General features: G+C 38.4%; 1 protein-coding gene across 1 annotated transcript in view; it reads right to left on the minus strand.

Annotated features, from left to right (window-relative positions):
- Nucleotides 1–2,548: 2,548 nt before the first annotated feature.
- GEMIN8 (gem nuclear organelle associated protein 8) overlaps nucleotides 2,549–21,926 on the minus strand; it is a 52,774-nt gene continuing 33,396 nt past the window's right edge. The window contains exon 4 of the mRNA XM_081946834.1: nucleotides 2,549–4,839. Within this exon, the coding sequence (XP_081802960.1) occupies nucleotides 4,583–4,839 (257 nt within the window). The 3' untranslated portion in view covers nucleotides 2,549–4,582. The remainder of the gene's footprint in view (nucleotides 4,840–21,926) is intronic.

Consider the following 21,926-nt stretch of genomic DNA (forward strand, 5'->3'; position numbering starts at 1 on the left):
CCATGTTACCAGAAAACTCAGATGTGTAGTCCTTCCTAAATTATATGCTAGTTAGAGAGAAAATATTAATGTGACCAACCTAGTGCAGGCAAAAAATTGAATCTTCTCCCAGCTAAGTAAGACCTCTTAAGAGATAGTGATGAGAAAACTTGTTTCATTATTTTGAAAGAAGATAGTGAGATGATTTACTTCATGCCATTCAATTCCTCTCTAATCTCTTATTCCCCCCCCCCCCAATAGTCTCTGTTGCTTCTGTGAATTGTCAAAGAGTAATGTTTCAACTGCAAATTTAGGATTAGAATTATTTCAAAATATCAAAAGAAAAGGGAAGATTTTCCCTTTTTGTATAGAAAATGTAATCTACTGGAACAGAAAGCTGACTCAGCATCTCACTGTGAACACACTAGTTCACTATAGTATTTCAGGATTGATTAAACTGGATATATAAATCTAAAGAGCAGCTGCAAACTCAATTCGTATTTTGTATCTTTGTGCATGCAAATGAAATGACACAATCTTTTGTTTTGGCTTAGCAGGGAATGCATTACTTCCACGGAGCAAAAGGAAAAAAAAAATCCTTCCTGAAATGGCTACTGTGTGCTATATGGTCTTCCCATCGCCACAGCCTTTTCATTCTTTGAAGAGAGAACTGAACCTGTCTGTAGCATAAATATTTTTGGAATTTGACGGTGAGTAACATTTGGATAGAGATAGCAACATAATGTAATTGCTGAGGGCTATAGTGTGAATCTAGAGTTACTAAAAGGGAAATCATGACTCATTTAAAGAGTACAACCACTTTTCTAAGATAGTATCATCCACATTCATTTTAATTACTTTGGGGCCTTGTTGTCTATAAATGCCTATGAAGAACACCATCCTGAAGGAGGAAGTCCGACTATGTCCACTGATTCACAAATGAGCCTCAAATGTTGCTCTTCTCTGTACTCTTTTCTAGAGTCTCAATGTCTCTCTCTTTTTTTTTTTTTGTATTGTGGTGACCCAAACCTGGATGCAATATTCCAAGTGTGGTCTTACCAAAGCATTGTAAAGTGGTTCTAACACTTCACATGATCTTGATTCTATCCCTGTTACTGTAGCTAGGAGTGCTTCAGTTGATCCAAGGCTGCCTTGGCCATACCGTGTCTCTTAAGCCAGTTCATTGCTGATTTGAAAAGGCTGGCTGTTTCACCCAGTGACTTTTCTCAATCTTTTGCTGGTAAAAGATCTTTGACCAGGTTTGCAGCAGAGTGCCACTCTCTTGAAAACAATGCCTTAGGGACTGACTCTATATTTCAGCTGACAAGATATGGGTCATCTTTCTTTCAGGCATCAGATTAAGTCACAAGGCAGTAGAAGCAAAGTGATGGCTGAGGGAGAAGCTGATGTGCTGTGCAGTTTGTCCTGCTTTTGTTGAGGTGGTTTTCTGCCCACAAAGAATGATTGGAAGTTGCCTTCTGCCACTTGGTCCCACTGAGCAAGTTCTGCAATTCTAACCCCACATTCCATATTACACACTCCTATGTAACAATTGGCAAGTACTACATGTGCTGATCAGCTGGAGCATGGAAAATGAAAAATTGCTCACTCAGGTACAATTATTGATTCTGGCAGGTCATTATGTGAAACTATTGTGTATTATATTGTCCAGTCAGTGTGATTATCTGAATTTAAATATTCAGGTTTGAGTTTCTACATCTCCTTTATTCTCCGTATTCATTCTTATGCCTATAAAATAGGAAAGCAATTGACAAATGCAGTTACAGTATGTTTGATTGACTGAGTGCCAATTTTGTAGTATCCACTAGCAAATTATATTGTTTTTGTATCACGTTAAACTGTGAAGAAGGTTTGAGCTGAAGTCGAGTGTGGCAAAAACTCAGCCATGAATTACAACAATGTTCACTCACCGTCTTAACGCACACTTTGTTGGTTAACTGAATAGACAACAAGCTGAGTATAAAGTACTATGCTTCATGCAAACAACTAAGCAGAAAATGACAATTTACTATATGTGAAGCCAAGCCCCTAATTTATATCTGCCAAATAGGCTAAATCATAATGTAAATAAGAAATTGGTCTTCATTGATTTTAATTTGATTTTCAATATACTTGCACTTCTCTCTCATCTTCTCCCCAAATATTTTTGCAATGGGCATAAGTATGAGTTGGACTGCATCTATACTCACAATCTAAATTTCTTAATTATTAATTTCTGATTGAAGAGACATAGGATTGCAATTTTCTTTACTTTCTTCATCAGATGCACAGGAGTGAAAGACGTAATAGAGTAACTGATAAAATATAAAGTGTTTTAATAAAATTTTATAGTCTGAAAAAATGCTTACTTTGGCTTTAAAACTCTGAATATTTTCAAATAAACTGTGAGTTTAAAAATATATTTTAATACAATCATACTTTAACTGCAGCCCTTTCAAGAAAGATTATTTAACAGACCTGTTTAAAAAGCAAGCTACAATAAATCATTATGTAGTGTTAAAGAGCATACTTTTTGAAAATAATTCAATAGATTTGACAGCACCCTCAGTGAACAAAAAAAGGAAAGTGGCTTTTATTTTTTTAAAGCAGACACCGTTTTAATTTTTTATCAAATAACAGAACAAGGCTTTCTGAGAACCTTACAATAGCAATTATTCTAATGGTATTTCCAAATGCATATTTTATTGTGCAAATTGCTGTACAACAATTCATCCAAACAATTGTATAGAAATCTTTATTGGTTTATTAAAATAATCCATACGGCTGTCCAATTCAAACACAGAGACTCTGAGTGATATACAAACAAAATAAGTTAAACAATTTCAATTAAGAACCAATTAAGTAACCAACAGCTCACATTCCAGATGGGAATTCCAATCATACTGGTCCTAAGATCCAAGCAAAAAGCCAAGTTTTTACTGTCTTTCAGAAGCCCATTGAGGGCAATCTTTGCAGAGAGCAGGCCTTCCAACAGATTAGGCATACCTCCTGGACCGCATTTAATTACATACCTACTCTAACAGGAGTGTCTGGGATGGAGAGATATCACTTACAAGAGGCCATCCCACGAACTGTCTTTTGTAAGCTTCAAGTCCTTATTATTAAAAGAAAAAAGAAAAAAATATTTTACCTGTAAATACCTGTGAAACAATAGCCCTTTTCAAAATAGTTGAAATAATTGAGCAATGTCCTTGTCAATTTAGAATAATTAAGTATGATAGAAACACTTGCAGAGAAAAATGCACATGAACAGCAAAGGCCATCTGTGTAAGTAAATTTTGAATAAAACTGATTTCTTTTTCACAAAATAAATGTTTCCCAAAATAAACTTAAACTTGGAAAAGAGATCATGGCACATGTTCTCAAAATGCCCTACGTATAGAATTTCTATTCTGAATGTAGAAATGGATAAGATAAAATATAAGCTCTTTATTAATATAGCTGCTAATTTTGCAAGGAAATAAATATGCATTTTAAGGAAGATCATTGAATGGAGAGGTTGTACCAATTAGGAGAATTTGAATGGAAATATCTTATTTCAATTAATCAGATCTAGCATAGTGTGTCTATGGAGGTACTGGTTGAGGAAAAGGATTATCCAAAGGAAATGTCTGAAAACCATAGAACTTCTAACATATATTCACATGAGACAGAAATACCAGCCAGTACATTTATTTATGCATATGTATGGCTGTCTCTCAGTTAACAGGAATGTTAGTTTTGAACCACCTTTTAAAAATGGATTTTGAGTTGCTATACCTAAGTAAGACAAGAGAGAAAAATCAGTAGCCATGGAGTGGAAATAACGTGGCTTGATTGGAATTAAAACTTTGTTCCACTATAGTCATGATGAGAATCACATGCACACACATATAATCTCTTTCCTTCTCCATCCCATCCCCATGTCTAGTTTATTTTTCTTCTTGATCGGTTAAATACAACTTCAAAATAAATAAAAATACGTATTTTAATCTGATTGGGTTTTTTTGTTCTGTTACTTCTATGAAAGCAGACAATGCTTGCTTCTCACTTGAAACCCTAGAGCTGAACTTTTCATTTTGGAAGAGAAACTTTCTCCACATAAAGCTCAACCCAATCTCTAAAAGCAAAATTACAGTAATTTAAGATATTTTATCCAATTAATATAGGTCCCTCCAAGAAAATAAATGGTTGCAAAAAATAGCTGCATTTAAAATCCTACAGCAAAACCTGTGTAGCACTAAAAAGTATTTTAAAAAATGCTTTGAATTTTGAGTTTTTAGCATTTTCCCTAGCCCAATTGAACAAAAATAAATGTTACTTCATTTCCTGCAAGGCTAACGCATGCCAAGATTAAATTAGTTGAAATACCCTTTAAAAGGGAATTTCCCTTATCCCTTGTACAAATGACTGATTCAGCTTTTCCTGTTGAGTTGGAATAGACTCTGGAAATTGGCAGACAAATTCAAAGTTGTGCTGGAAAGGGGAAAGGAAAATTAAAAAGGTCTTTTGCTGACTCTTGATTCATTCCCTTAATCCTTCTACTTGATTGAACATCAGGATATACAACTTTGAATCTCCCAAAAATAAAAGAGGTGCATACTCAGAGTTTCAGAGAAATAATTGGCCAGTACTTGGGTTGTTTTGTATCACAATTCCTATCAAAGTTGAGTTGCATGGTGGTCTCCATTGCTTGTATTTTGTTGGCACCTTTGCCATAGAGCTTTCTCATTTCAGCCATTCTTCTCTCGCCGGGCTTCTCAGCTGGGGGCTGAGCTGACCGGCTTGTGGATAAGTGAAGGCTGTGGTCAGCTTCCACGTACATCTCTTGCTGTTCTGCCTCCAGCTGTTTCTGTTTCCCTATGTAAAGAAGCACACAAAGAACGTCATGAGTTTTTTTTAAAAAAATTATGGGAATCCCAAATGATGCCAGCAATGTGCAACTTAGGTATGTTGTCTAAAGACATGTATACCTTTAAAACAAGAATTCTTGTTTGTATTTTAAACCCTCAACCATGGTCAACCAGTATGAACTGAAGCATACTGTTACATAAAGGGAACACTGCACCTATCTTACAAAAATGGCATTGATCATCAGCTCTTTTCTGGCCACAATTCATAGTACTTATCTCACAAATCATTTGGATTTAAAAGACAGCCTTGTATTGTATCATCCTGACCATTCCCCAATATCTGTAATCCCTTTTTGAAGTGCCTCTGAAGATCAATACATAGTGGTTATACAAAACAGGAGTAATTAAATGGGGGGGGGGGGGAATGAGAGATAAAATAGTGCTTATTACAGTTATAGACCAGAGTTCAAAATAACACGTTAAACAGATAGCAAAAAAAAGTAAGAATGTTACAATTGTGGAAAAGGCCGAGTGTCTAATTTTACAGGCAGTGTAACATATATTTAGTATATTTAGATATAGCCCCCCCACTTTGCCATTTAGTGACTTTGGACCAACATCAGAAGATTCTTGTGGGGATAACATTGATTGAATCTGGCGAGATAGAAATAAAGGGAAGAGTGTAAAACATTCACAAGCTTGATGGCTGGATGAATGCACATGCAATAATTATGTTGCCTTTTATCTGTTTTTAAATATCATCACCTGCCCCTAAGCACTATAAATGCAATAAGTGGTTGTAATAACAATGTTAGCAAATTGTAGTAGAAATTTAAAAAAAACCATTGAGATAATGAACATAATTGAAGGAGATTCAAAAAATACATTTTATTGCAATGCTAAAAAAGTGGTAAATAATTTACTACAACAGCTCTTAAATTGAAAAAAAGAAGTAACGTATATTTCTTTAAAGAGACATTAAATTTTTTTATGTTCCATAAAGCTGAAATCAATAGACCTAAACTGTTTTCTAGCTGTGGCAGTAAAATAATGCAAACAGGACAATATAAATTCAGCCAAATTGCTAGCAATGAAGACAGTTGACATTTAAAAAAAAATCTTCTCAAATTAAGCTAATTTTGTGATACAACTGCTGATACAGTTTACCATCATCTGCTAAATTTACACAACTCTTGACTTGTATAGACAAGATTGTGATTAAGACAGATGTGTTGAGAAACTTATTGCTTGAAAAACTTCATTTTATGATTAATACATTCAAATATTTAGGCTTACACTCTCACAGAAATAGGTTACATTAAATTTATTACCAGTTTTGAAAAAGTGAGTAATTTGTTTACACAACTGAGTCTATGAACCCACTTAGAATGCTAATTTTAAAGGACTGGTATTTAGATGATAATAACTATACTGAATATGTAACACTGATGATGATTATAATAAATGAAATACATATTTTGAAAAAAATATTTTAACATATTTCTGGCATAACTTTAAAAAATCATTGTCTTTAACTTGTCTTAAATCTTTATATATACAACCATTACAAAACACCAGTTTTATTTGGTTTGTGGAATTTTGCCAAAAGCACATCTTTAAAAGAAATGGCTACATGTGCTGGCCTCCTTAAAGAACAGCTGTGTGAGCCTAAAGTAATTCTGGAGATACAGTTCTTACTTATTATTTTCAGCAGTAAAAAGAAAGATTATTATCTTCAAGGAGAACATTCTTTTAATATTGAATTTTTACCCTGATCACCCTGAAAGTTCTTGGATAAGTTAACTATTGTTTAAAATTGGAATAAAAACCATTTTGCTTAAAGGACCAGCCTGGCTTTCAAAATATGCCATGGATAGCTAAGTGAACACACAACGCTAAAGTCTCTAAAAGTTCCGGGAACATGTAAAAGTCTTCAACTCTGCCAAAAAGAAACACACATACAAGATCCAACAAGCATTATCAAAAAGTTCCAAAGTTAGATGCCACCACTGAAAAAGTCCTGTGTTTTAACATGCATCTTGAACACACTGAACACACGCGCCACATGGAGTGGGGAAAACGATTCAGGGTTTCAGAATTAAGCACTTCAAATCATGAATGCTACTTGCCAAGCTCTACTTTCCATCCCATTCAAGGAGACTGTTCTGGATTTAAACTGTTGCTAGAAAATGACGGTGGTTTTAGTCTGAACAGCAACATGAAACTGAATCTTGACTAATCAGAAGTACAATTATCCAATAGTACTGACCTAAAATCAAGGTACAGTGGGACCTTGGGTCCCGAACGGCTCAGACAACGAAAATTTGGGTGCCGACCGAAAAATCTGCTAATTGCTTCACTCATGTTACGAACACATCCTTGGATGCCGAATAAACACAGCCCTGGCGATTTCCCCTGCTGCGGTGATTTCCCCTGCCATACCATTTTTTGTGTGCGTTCACATGCGCAGTTTGTCTTGCTTCTGGTCATGACCAAATCGGGTGCCAGTCCTGGAATGGATTACAGTAGGCACCCAAAGTCCTACTGTATCACTTAGATGAGATATTATTGAAAATGAAGGTGTAGAATTTGGGAGTTCTTGAATCTACTTGTTTAGAACTTGGCTATGGTCAAACTCACTTTTGTGCAATGGTGCAAGGCAGGATAACTCTGCCTACTAATATGGCCAGGGTAATATATGACTTCTTTTAACACATGTAGCCTGTTATAATGTCCATTATAGAGGGCTGCCTTTGAACACCTTTAGAAAATTAAATATCTGGCTCAGCCTGGCTGTATACAGGAAATTCAACCTTGTTTCAACACCTGCATGGCTTCCTAGTTGTTTCATTCCAATTTAAATTGCTGCTGATAATTAAGGGCAAGAATGGTTTAGGTCAGTGATGGCTAACCTTTTTGTTGTCACATGCCGAAAGCGCGTGACAGTGCGCCCCCACACCCATAATGCAATATGCATGTGACACCCCCTGCCCCACTGCACATGCACACGTGACCCTCCTGCGCTTCGCCTGCCCCTACGCGCATATGCGTGGGATACCTCCATGCCCTATTTTGGCCTTAGCAGGCCTCCCTGAAGCCTCCTGGGACCAAAAAAGGGGTATGGGGGGATGTACCGTTCTCCCTCTGCTCCCCCCACCCATGGATGCATAACCCCCCTGCACATGTGCACGGGTCTCCTGCATGTGCCCCTGCCCCTGCATGGCAGAGACCCAAAAATCAGCTGGTCGGCGGGAGGAGCGCACATGTGCAGTAGAGCTGGCTGGGGCAACGGCTCACAGGCCCGCAAAGAGGGCTCCATGTGCTACCTGTGGCACGCATGCCACAGGTTTGCCACCACAGGTTTAGGTTCAGGCCACACCCCGTTCTCCCATTCAGATCTACTGGTTAGTAACATCTTCAAAGGAATCATCTTCAAAAAATCTCACTTAGGTTGAGACTACATTTTAGAGAACCAGATCTGGGAGTCCTTTCCAAAGAAAGCCATTTCATGAATGATAATTCAGAAAGCTATTTTATATGCAGTTTTAGTTTTACATTTTAACTTGTCTGTTTTATTATTTTCATGTGTATTTTTTGTTTAAGTTAGGACAGGATTTTTTAAAATGTTAAATCTGATTGTTTGCGAGCTATGATTATCAATATTATTGATAAATTAACTCCTAGGTGTACTTTAGTTGCCCATCTGCCTAACTACAGTAAAGAAAATCAAAATAGCTGCAAAATGACATGTAAAGTGAATGAATACTCCTCACATTTAAATAATATAATGGGGTTGCATGTATATGTCCCACCACTCCCTGATCAATCTCAGTCCAGAAAGACTTGTGTAGTTCTGTCAGTACAGCTATTTCAATACATTAAGTATTATTTAATAGTTTATTTCTTGGATTGTTCAAGTCTATCTATACAATGGTGGGTTTCAATTTATTTTACTACTGGTCCGCTCATGCGCTTGTACGCAGAAGCATCTGGGTGGGTGGGCGGAGCCTCCTGCTGCCGCCACTATCTGTTGGCCCGATCCAGAGCGAACCAGCAGAAACCCACCTCTGTATCTATTCCAATTCACCTGGGTTGCTTCAGAGAATTGGTGTAATCTCCAGAGAAGATTTTGCAAATGTTGTTCAGAACTCTGTAGGAGAAAAGTGTGGATGTATGGGCCAGTAAGTTCTCTTATGTTAGTAGACATTCTTTTATCTATACAGATGAAGTCCATTTCAGCTTGCATTCAGAGTTAAGCGTCTTACCATACTATCCTCCAGAACATCTGCAATATATGTTATGGTGGGGGAAAAAAATCTCTGCAGCTCACAAAGCAAATTATACTACATTCATGGAAAATAGATACTTAAACAGTGCAATCAAGTATCATAATTTTAGGACTCATTCCTTTCCCATGTTGCAATGTTTATCATTAGCCTTGTCACCAATTTGCAAGGCTTCCTCTGGAGCAGGGGTGTCAAACTCACAGCCTGCAGGCCAGATGCTGGCCACGCCCACCCCATTTTAGTGAAGGGGAAAAAATCATGATACGTCACCTGATGACACGAGTTTGACACCCCTGCTCTGGAGGAATTTAAAAAAGCACACCACTGATTTCTGGGATGGTACTAGAAAAGGAAAAATCCCTTGGCTCCTGTTCTCCAAGATTTTCATGAAATTATTTAAAAGAAAAAAGAAGTATTAGCATTTATTTAGGCTTCAAAACAGTCTTTGACTCCTGGTGGCTATATGGACCAGTCCCTGTGATTTGTTTGACAAAGTTTTTGGAAAAAGTTTGCCATTGCCTCCTTCCCAGATCTGAGATAGAATGATTGGCCTAACATCACAGCAGGCTGGGAGAATGGAATGGAATATTCTTTATTGGCCAAGTGTGGTTGGACAAACAAGGAAGTTGTCTCTGGTGCATAAACTTTCAAGAAAGACTAGAATTTGGTTTCTGGGCTGGTGTCTTTACTACTACATCAAACTGGCTTTCATCCCTCAATATGATGTGTATAAAATATTTTTGGATGGTTAGACATTCTGTTATGTCAAGCCAAGTTCACTGTCTAGCCAATGAAGGAGTAAAAATAAAGTCTGTATAATCCAGGAAAATCCTAAATTCTTAACATCGCATAATCAAGGCTATTATACTACTTTTTAAAGTTTATTCTGTATTAACTAATTACTTCACATTATTATAGTATCTGCATCTTTCAATTTTCTACTATAATATTTGCTCATATTTCTTGCACAAATACTTTTGCACATAAAAATAATCCTGCAAATTAGAATGTGAACATGTGGTTTTTGCTCTTCTCTTTCTAGCAAAAACAAATGTTAGGGTTTCAGCTGGGAAAAGATGGGTTCAATCTTTCCTAAAGGAAAACTAAGCTGTATAAAATCTGCAGATATAAACAATTGCTTCAAGTTATGTTGTTGCTATTGTTTTAAGTAACTAATTCATAACATTAGCTTTAAAAAAAAATCAAATATTATTAAATTCCCACAGACAGTAATTATACAGGAAACTAGCGGGAGATCATTTGTACAAAATAAATAATAGAATATGTGATATGCTATTTTTATAATCAATAGCTATAACAATAGCAATACAGGCATATCAGTGCACAGGAACAATCCTTCTTAGCCCTGAAAATCTCAAACACCATAGTCTTTCCTGCCTATAGTGGACGGTTCACATGTTAGAAATTAGAGTAAAGGCATTTTTAAAGTATGAAATGATCTTGAAAGTTGTATTTACAAATATACTAGAGCCGAATATATATCTGGCAGACAGTTAATGGCGCTGGGTTAATTAGCACAATCACATGTGATACCACTGTTGCATGAGCTATGTTGGTTTACAATGTCCTTCCAGTGCAATTCAAGATACATTGGTGCCTTCCAGTGCAATGCAAGGTTACCTTTAAAGCCTTTTATGGCTTGGGACCACAGGACTGTTGCTGTCCAAATATCTTGATTTGTCCTACCCAGGAGGGGCATGCTCCGGGGTCCCATTAGCTATAGACTGATGGGGTCCAGAAAGCATATTCTGGCATGGTGCTTGCCCTTTGGGACGTCACTCTATCTGAGATCAGATGTGGTGTCAGATCCACCAGCTTTTGTTTGGTGCCTTGCCAGCATTCTGTCATCAATTGAGGAAGGGAGGAGGGAAACAAATGGGCAATATATGTATACCTTTGTGATAGGAAATTGGGAGGGGGGAATTGTCATCTGAGAAAGAGCAGAGTATCTTGGAATCTGGTTCATGCCAGTGCATTGTCATCTTCAAGCTATTTGCCCTGAGTGTGGAATTTCACCAGCCCAAACATCTCAGGACTTCCCAGTGGTTATATATGGATAGACCACGGGGGGAGGATGCCCTTGAGATCTTTTCATGGGAAGTTGGAAGGTCTGATTGAACTTTATTTTTTTAGTCCCACAAATTTCTTTTGTTGCCCTGCATGCAGCGGCAAAGAAACGCAACAGAGCTGGAAAGGAGGTTAGCGAAGGAATGCTTTGGGGAAGCGAGGGGAGCTGGGTGGTGTTGCTCCAAGCTCTATAGCTCCGTGGCGGCAGAAAAGACAAAGGAGTTGGAAAGCAAGTGGCAAGGCAAAACCCCCAGATGCTGAAACAGGCCTGTCTCAAAGCAAGGCCAGCATCTATTGAAACACGGCAGGCAGAGCTGCAGGCCTCCAGAGTTGCTGCCTTTGAAATGGAGAACAGGGACTAGGCAGTGTGAGGTGGTCACGCAGGACCGAAGTGGCAGGTGGAGGAGGTGGCAGCCACCGTCGGGCAGGTGATCTGTGGAGTGGGGTGAAGAGAAGAAAGCTCCTCCAGTGGTGGACAAAGCTGATGTGTAGCAGCAGTGGAGGCCTTTCACAGTCACTCTCCTGACTCCGAAACAGTGGAAAGGGATCAAGTAAGGCAACCAAGCCTCACCCGCCCTCCTCTGTAGCATGGTTTGGGAGGAGAGTGAAAGGGAAGAGGAGAGCAGCTGGGTCATTGAACAGGCAGAGAAGCCCATTTCCCATCTCACCCAACTGTTGATAAGGTGGGGGCAGAACTGGAGGACAACATAGGACAGCAGGGCGAAGCGTGCAGGTGCCGCCACATGGTGCCACCTTGCCACACCTCCTGCCTTGCCCGGTCCCTTCATCATCTGGCCTGCAAAGCCCTGATGCTGGCACTGTGGAGCGGTGGCAGCAGTGGTGGCCAGAGCAGCCTCTTCCCCATTTTGCCAAGCTGTAGATGAGGTTGTACAACGCTGCCACTGAATGGACCAGGAAAGGCATGGGGCGGAGATGGAGCTTGACAATGTAGGATGGCAGGGACAGAGTACATAGGGGCCATGGCATGGCAGCACCCCCACCTGGTCCATTCATCATCCAGCTTGCAGAGCCCTGATGCTGGAGGCATAGAGTGGCGGCTGGAGCAGCCCCTTCCCCAGCATGACACCTACCGCTATTCCCATTCCACCACCGGTTGCCGTGGCCATAGCTGTGATTCATGCCGCCACCTTCTCACCCATCAGCATCAGAGCTCTGCAGGCTCTGCCACCCCAACAGTATCCTTCACTACCCATCCAGATGGGGCCTGCGTGGGCACTGTGTATCGGCACTGTGGGGCTGGAGGGGGGCTGCGGCTGCAGAAAGGATGGAAGGGGTTCTGTGGGATGCAGTGGTTTCCTTTCTGATAGCATGCGCGCTGGCCAGCTGACAGGTGGCACGTGTGCCATAGGTACGCATCACTGTTCTATAGAATGTCACTCCTAATGGAAAAGACAAGGAAATTGACAAAACCTTTTTGAATTTCTGCTGGCTGATCTGCAAAACTATTTATGCCTCAGTCATTGGAAGGATTGGTGAACTGTCAAGAAGGATTCTTAAATTAAAAACAAAATAAAATTAACACAATGGGTATTTTACCTTTCTTGTTTGTTCTCTTTACTGCTACTTAGTAGCATTTAGTCATCTTGAATTCTAGTTTTACAATTTCTAATTTCTGCAGTTCCTTATTTGTTCTCTTTCTTTTAAAAAAAAGGCATTTCCAAACACTTTATTGTTTCTTTTGATAGAAGGTATTAAAACATTTTAGTTTCCTTTACATGGAATCAGAATTATCAAGGATTTACCCCAAATTAGAAGGCACAGATTGCCTTGAAAGAGGTCCAAAGTCCTGTTTTATCCCGAATCACTTGATGTTTGATTTTTGTTTCAGGAACCAACTTCTGACTGCATTATGATATTTAAGAGACAAGACTATTGACCTTATGATGTTGACAATTATATTCCACTATTTTGCAATGTTTGATTTACAATAGTATTTCAAAATCAAAGCAAAATAAACCTTGACTGTTACAAAAAATAATCATATTTGTAGTACTAACTTTCCATATAAATCTGTTGATTTTGCATGTTCAGTAAGATTTGAACCTATCTTCACTAACAGCACTGATAAAATCATTAATGCATTAAGGTTCTATTTACTTGATTTTCCTTCAAGTAGTTTGGATAATCATAGGATAACTCATCACTATATTAAACTAGAGTGGTGTGGTGTCCTAGTGGTGAAGATGCTTACTTCCTACTTGGAAGGTTGAGAGTTCAATCCTAGGTAGTGGCAGATATTTCACTCCTAGGGCGCAAAGAAAAAATATCTGCTGTGAGCTCCACATGGCACCAGGAAGGACATCCGGCCAGTAAATGCTCAGTTCCATTCAGTCACCCCGATTCTACCCCGAATTAAGGGATTACAGGGTTGTAAAATGGGATTTAAAAAAATCAATATATTAAATTAGATGAGCAAAATAGGACACTTTTAAAATACATTTTCTAATTAGGGCAAATGCCACATTTTGCTGCATTTTAAATTGTAATGTTAATAACTAGTCCAGTACACTTTTAATTGTTCACAAAGAAGTTACTGATTTTCTGAAAGCAAATGCAACAGATGGATTACCGTATAAAATTGGATACTGTGTGGGATTTTAAAAGAATCTTTTCAATGTTTCAGCATACATAAGCTTCAGAATATTTCCAACCAACATTCCATTTGTGGCATTAGGATGAACAAAGGAGAACAGGGTAAGTATAACACACTGTCTCTGTAACCCCAGAAATAAGAGTTTCCAAGAGTTAAACAACTATTTGATTATCAAGTTAGCTTTAAAAAAAAAAAGCAACTATGCTACAGCCAGGAATAGAACTTCCAGCTGTCTAGCAGCTGTCTGAGTAACTATTGGTATCCACACAAAAGGATAAGTTTCACTGATAGACATAAAGCTTCTCTCTAGAAGATTTTTTTTTTAAATTAAAATTGTTTCCATGCTTCTTGGCAACAAGCCTGTCAGTTTTGAAAGAGGCCCCTTGAGAGGGCATAATTAAAGTGAGACTTTGTTCAGTGACATTTACCTATCACTTTCTTCTGGGTGTCCTTCATATTTTTTAAATTTCAAATTATTTCTATCTAGAAATCTGTATGTCATTCATAATTTTAGATTAAAATATCAATTTGTTAATTAAAGCTGCCAGATTAAATCAACTTCACCTAAAACTCTTGCTAGTTTTAGAGGATTCCTAAAGATTTCTTTTGATTGGATACTGGCTTTGTCTCCTGCTAACTTTATTGTGCTTTTTGATGAATATTATGACCAAACTCAGAAAACTATCATCAGAAAACTCAGGTTTCTCCTGTTACCATTTAGCCACTTGGTGGCTAGAGAAACAGCAACTTCCTACAATTTGTGGTTAATAATGCTTTGCAAATTTAAGATATGTTGTAAATATGCTATAGATACAGAATATATGGTTTGTGTGTGTGTGTGTGTGTGTGTATGAATAAAGATTTAGGTCCACTTTCAATTACTATGTGATTTGGGGCCAACCAAAACTACAGTGTTGTCAGAAGTGTGTTTTTTTGTGTGTGTACAATAACAATAAATCTGTGTCTCCTATATCTTGGTTTATGAACTTGGTCCCCTACATTCCTATTTCTCATTACATCTTTCTATATACAACCAAAGAATTCAACTTTTGTTTTTGTTTCTTATCAAATGAGATTACGTTTGTTGTTACTATGGGTTAGTTTGAAAATAGTGTATTTGATGCTAACTTTAATGTATATAAGCCAATTTATTTATCAAATTTGCATCCTGTTTGTATATTTGATGACACAAAGATAAAAATAAAAATATTTTTATATCTTCTTTGTGGAAAATCGTTGAAAAAGCATGAGGTATACACAGATACTCTTAGAAAGGGAATGCATATACAGGTGAAACTTGAAAAATTAGAATATTGTGAAAAAGTTCATTTATTTCAGTAATGCAACTTAAAAGGTGAAACTAATATATGAGATGACTCATTACATGCAAAGCAAGATAGTTCAAGCCATGATTTGACATAATTGTGATGATTATGACGTACAGCTCATGAAAACCCCAAATCCACCATCTCAGAAAATTAGAATATTACATGCAATCAATCAAACAAGGATTGTACATAGAACAATATCGGACCTCTGAAAAGCCTAAGCATGCATATGTACCCAGTACTTGGTTTGGGCCCCTTTTGCAGCAATTACTGCCTCAATGCGGCATGGCATGGAAGCTATCAGCCTGTGGCACTGCTGAGGTGTTACGGAAGACCAGGATGCTTCAATAGCGGCCTTCAGCTCTTCTGCATTGTTCGGTCTCAGGTTTCTCATCTTTCTCTTGGCAATGCCCCATAGATTCTCTATGGGGTTCAGGTCAGGCAAGTTTGCTGGCCAATCAAGCACAGTAACCCCACGGTCATTGAACCAGGTTTTGGTGCTTTTGGCAGTGTGGACAGCTGGAAAATGAAGTCAGCATCCCCAGAAATCTCGTCTGCAGAAGGAAGCATGAAGTGCTCCAAAATCTCCTGGTAGACGGCTGCGTTGACCCTGGTCTTAATGAAGCAGTGGTCCAAAGTCGTCTTTTCTGATGAGAGCAACTTTTGCATCTCATTTGGAAACCAAAGACCCAGAGTATGGAGGAAGAATGGAGAGGCCAATCCAGCACAGTAATCCCACAGTCATTGAACCAGTTTTTGGTGCTTTTGGCAAAAGTTGCTCTCATCAGAAAAGAGGACTTTGGACCAAGGAGCAAGAACCAAGGAGATTTATTACTGAAATAAATGAACTTTTGCACGATATTCTAATTTTTCGAGTTTCACCTGTATTTACACCTGATGCCATTGTCAGGAAGATATCACACAGTGCTTTGACCATCATCAAGCCAATTATACTTTTCAATTAAGAAGTTTCCAAAATATCTCCGCATAATTCTGTAACTTAGAAGAATATTAAGTGAAACATAAAAACATATTTTGTTGTTGTTTATAAATAATAAAGAGAACTGGCTGGATCAGTTAAAGTTTCCTTGGGAAAATAAAAGAGAAGCGTTCCCACTGCATAGCGTAGCAGTTTCAACCCCTACACACTGCAATCATGTAGCTACATTTACAAGAGCAACATGAGACAGCCAGCTGTGTAGCTATTCAGCTGTGGAAAAAAGAGGAAATTATTCTAAGTGATATTGTATATCATTAAGCAGACAGACTCACTTATTTTATGAGTTTTTCATGTGACTGACTGGTTGTCCAGTCTTACTTCACAAATCTTTTCCAAAGGATCATTATCATTTCTGTTTGTTTTCTTTCTCAAGGCGTGAATTGCAGTGAAGACAAAGAATTGTCACTTCATAATAGGCATATTGACAAAATAAATTATTTATCAGGGGAAACTGAATATTTCAAGTTTACTTTTCTCTTTGGAATACTACTTTAAAGTCACAGCACTGTCCTGAAGTTTCACTTATTTCTACAGATGTCTTGTGCTTTTTTATGAGTGTAATAGATTCAGATTTTAAGTATATTAGGAGATATAATACATATTTTTTATCATAACTGTTATTTTGTGATGTTTAATTTTGATGCTTAATGTTTGTTTTATTTTATTTATTCTGCAAGCCCCCTTGAGGGAGTTTTGTATGTTGAAAGTTCTATCATATAAATAATATTTTAATATTTCAATGAAGTATCTGAAAACTGAAGTCATATATTCCATTTTATTTATAAAGTGCATTTGGTACAGAAACTGATAGCCAACCGGGTATGACAGAGCATTGATGAGGAATAAGAATTCTCCCTTTTACACATACAAAAAAGCCCCTTAATATCTTTGCTAGGCAAATCTGCATGTTAAAATGCCACAAAATCACTTAATCGCTTAAGAACTTAATCTACTGACTCAATTCTCATTCCCAAATCTAGAATTTTCATTTCATGCTAGTATAAGACTTGAATCTAAAAAGATGGGAAAATTGTCCTCTAAAATGGTTTTCACGAAATTAAGGCCATGTGCAGGAAAAATTAATACCAGTTCAGGCAATATTTTATTGGCTTATTGGTGTCAGATACAGATAAATCTTGATTTAATAAATCAGTAAGTGGGGAGAAGATGTCTGTAATTCCTGATTTTCTGTTCAAACAAAGATTGTATCATTCACAGCAATGTCATTACACAAATCATAAATCTTTTACACTATATATAATGATTTCCTTATCCAAATTATAGCATGTATGTCATTTCATGCTATTTACATGATTATAACATTGCATAAGTGAAGTAAAATTACATAATAAAATAAGACTTTTGTCCCATCTGAATTCTGCTGCATCACAGTCTACTAATTCAGGGTATGAAATGTTGGTACACTAGCTGTCATAACATCAAGAAAAAGCAGATTCAGATGGCCTGAAATTTGCATCTGGGAACGTTAAGCTCTGCCACAGATTGGAGGAGTCCTAGAGTTTTCCCTTGTCGCCACTTGGCAGAAGCACAAATTGGGCAGCTAATGTCCTTTTTAAGTGATAGCCACCAGAATTGACGCTTAATCAAGTGTAACATTTTTACAGAACCAAACTGTCGAGCGTTTTTTAAATCATGGCTTTTCTCCAGGATTAATTATAAAAAATAATTTTACCTATAGAAGAAAACATACCCACAACTTATAAAATCATAGGGTTGGAAGGGAGCTTTGAGGCCCCACAGTCTAAGCCCCTGCTAGAGTAGGAAACCTTATATAACTTGTACATAGTCCTTCACTAGGGCATATGGGAGGTAAATTTGACCTTGAATTTGCAAGATACTATTGCCTCCCTAATTCTAAGCATATAGGACAAGTAAATGATGGTCTTTATTCTATTCTGCTTTTTGGGTGGTATTCCATTCCAGCACCATCAGAACTCAAAATAAATGTCTCATCTCTCTCCTTCTCACAATCCCCTTCTTCTAGGCCACCTTTAAAACTAAGTTATAATTAACAAAAGAGCAAGGTTTTGTAATAAATGCTGGTACATTTTAACAGCTGTGGAGACCTGTGATTCTCTAGTTGATGCTGAACTGCCATCTCTGCCTATCAAACATATTGGTTAGGCTTACAGAATTGGAGTTCAGTAGTATAAGGTCCTAAAGGTAATGAGTTTGGGACTTGCCATTTTGAAAATGTTGTAACACAAACTAAAGCCTAGGGTGAAGATAAATTATGAGTGCAGGATGATATTAAATAACCCCAACTTTGTCTTATATTTTTCAATTATTTTTTGCATGAAGTAAAATACAAATCCTCTAATCTTAGAATTTACCATAAGGGTAAATAACTTTCCCTCGTAGTGAAACTCCCTTTCTTGAAAGAAATAAATTCTAACTATCCAATTCATTCTGAGTATATTAGATGGCTCCAGGATTAATTTATATGTATGTAAAATGATATCCATACACACATATCCACCCACAGTAAGCAGTAATAACAAAGTAAATAAACCAGCAGTGAATTTTGGATGTAACTTTCTCTGGAAAAGTGACTTAACAATAAAACAAGGGACCGAGAGAAAGCTGAACTTTCCTGAGAAGCAACACAGGAAACAGAAGTAGAATTGGAAAAGAATGACTTTTCCTAAGAGATCCTCTTGGCATCAGTATCTTCTTTGGTCAACAGATGTTCTTATAAGCTCCTCTGGAGAAAATAAATCTAAAAAGAAGAAATATTTATAAAAGTCTACTTGTGCAGCTGCAGTCATTAGTGGATTACATCAATCATAAGACTGCTTAGGATGGGAGAGTCCTACATTATTAAGAAAGCCACCCTCTATTGTCCACAGAGAGAAGTTCAATAGGTAACTTCCCAATACCTTCTTCATAGCATCTGGAACTTTGCCAGGTAAGTTTATTGTTAATGACTTTCTAGTCATAGTACTTTTTTACATGTCAGTTCCATAGTATACAACTAATGATATCTCTACTAGGTGAATACCGGTGCTCCGCTACGAAACTATGTGATCGGGCTTGATAAATCGACACTTACAACTTGAAAATTAATGAGTAGTTACCATCAACCTCTCCCCTCCCCTTCTCTCCCTCAGGCTTGTCCCACAGGAGCCCCACCTATCCTATCCCCTTCTCTCCGTCAGGCTTGCCCCATAGAAGTCCTATTCTATCCTCTTTCCTCCCTCAGGCTTGCCCCACAGAGGCCCTACCTATCTTATCACCTTCTCTCCCTCAGGCTCCTCTCCAAACTCCCAGCCAGCAGGCCGGATGAGTCACGCGCTAGCCACACTCACACCCAAGTTTTCAGGTTGGAAGGGGGAGTAGAACGTCTAACTCCTTAGCATCAGAGCGTGTTAATAATAATATACAAAATACTAATGCTCTGATGGTCATTTTGAAAAATCTTTTGTTACCAAGCACCTAGGGAGCCAAGAGGAACATATGTGCCAACTTTCAAGTTTGTAGGCTTTACAGTTCTGGAGATTTCGTGATTCCTGCATGAATGTTTTCGCATTTATATATAATATTTAGGTTTTATAGCTTTTGTCCTCCCAAACAAATAAACTGAATTTCTTGAAAAAAGAGAAACATACACCATGCTGACACTGATAGGCTTAATAAAGTATAATATGACCACATTATAAGTATCTCAGGCTTCACAGAAAGCTCTGAATTCTAGCATTTCGTCAGGCATGAAAATTGGCGGGGTGACTTTGGGCCAGTCATTCACCCTCAATTCACAGAGTTGTTGTAGGGAAAGTAGGAGGAATAGGAAGGAATATTAAGTATGTTCATTGCCTTGATTTATTTATAAGCGTAATAAAGATGAGATTAAAAATATATTTATATCATAATCATAGTACCCTCCTCCTCTAGCTAATAGTCTTTTTCCAAATCTAAGGCAGAAGTAGTGAGCTCATGAGCGGCATGAAAAAATAATCAGATACAGTCCCACCTTTTAACAGTATTCTGTGTTAACCCAGTTGATATTGATTACAGCTTGAGTGGATTTTAAAAGTCCCAAAAAGTAAAACTAAAGAGGAAAAGACAAGATGCTATTTAGACATTAGTTTAAGACCTTAATTTCTGTTGTGATTCAAGATAAGCAATCATTTCCTCGTTTTATAAATCGTCAGATGGATAAATTATAGATATAGAGACATTCTGCAACAAAGCATGGAGGTGTTGAAATGTGATTTCATCTTTAATCCAGCTACTAAAGAATTTTCAGGAAGCCTTTTTTTAAACAGAATGTTATATTCCTCTTTAGTTTTAAGAACAATGTCTTGGATTACCTAAGAGGATTAGTCTGCTCTCTCAAGTTCCTGATAACCAGCATTTCTGAACAGTTTCACAACTAAATGCTGAATGCATCTGACAGGTGTAATAATCCAGAAAAACGATTTCATGCTTTTAATAAATAGCCTCTGGGATGTCATTCAAATACATTCACAAAACATATCCTACAGGTTAAAATTACAAGCTCCAGAGGAAACATAGGAGAGATTCAGAAAGAGTGGCCAATATTTAACAAAACAAATAATTCACCTATTAATAATTTTAAATGCTGGGTTATATGTATATCTCTTGATAGAGAGACAGACAGGCAGACAGATGATAGATTGATATATTTTGTTGAATTGATGAAATCTGTGGGAAAGAAATGGAAAGGAGTATGTTGCTGTCTTAAAAGAAAAACACAGAGAAATCATGCAAAACATAACTTCCTGATACTTTCTACCCTTACCGTATTTATTCGAGTATAACACGCAAAATTTTGTACCAAAAAAAGGAATCAAAGTGTGGGTGCGCGTTATAAACGAGGGCTGGGGTGGGGTGGCAGTGGCGGAAATTGTAAATTTCCGGACTGCAGCCTCGATCCCGGCCTCAGGCGGTGGCGCGCCGTGCTCAATAGTCGCAACTCAACTGCCTGCCGCCTTTCCCCTCCTTTGTCTCCCAGCTATTGCCGCCGCTGCTGACGCCGTTCACCGGACCCGCGAAGAGGGTGAGAGGTGGGTCCTGTGAACGGCGGCAGCAGCGGCGGCAATAGTCGCAACTCGGCGGCGGGCTGCCCCGGCTGGGAGACAAAGGAGGGGAAAGGCGGCAGGCAGCTGAGTTGTGACTATTGCCGCCGCTGCTGCCGCCGTTCACAGGACCCGCGAAGAGGGTGAGAGGCGGGTCCTGTGAACGGCGACAGCGGCGGCGGAAATAGTCGCAACTCGGCGGCGGGCCGCCCCGGCTGGGAGACAAAGGAGGGGAAAGGTGGCAGGCAGCTGAGTTGCGACTATTGCCGCCGCTGCTGCCGCCGTTCACAGGACCCGCGAAGAGGGTGAGAGGCGGGTCCTGTGAACGGCGGCAGCGATGGCGGCAATAGTCGCAACTCGGCAGCGGGCCGCCCCGGCTGGGAGACAAAGGAGGGGAAAGGCGGTAGGCAGCTGAGTTGCGACTATTGCCGCCGCTGCTGCCGCCATTCACAGGACCCGCCTCTCACCCTCTTCCTCCAGTCGGCAGGAGGAAGAGGGTGAGAGGCGGGTCCTGTGAACGGGTCCTATTTCCCTTAAATGTGAACCAATTGGGGCAATTGCAACAGAATTTCTACTTATAGCATAAATGCATGCAGATATTTTACTGGGAGTAGCAGGTACAGTGATTCTTAAAACTTATTAGAACTTATGGTAAAAGATAATTTCCCCCCATTATACTGATGTCATATTTTCTCTTCTCCATGTGCCTCTGCTTCAC

The sequence above is a fragment of the Natrix helvetica genome (assembly GCF_964273705.1).
Source record: "Natrix helvetica genome assembly, chromosome: 3".
Lineage (NCBI taxonomy): Eukaryota > Metazoa > Chordata > Lepidosauria > Squamata > Natricidae > Natrix > Natrix helvetica.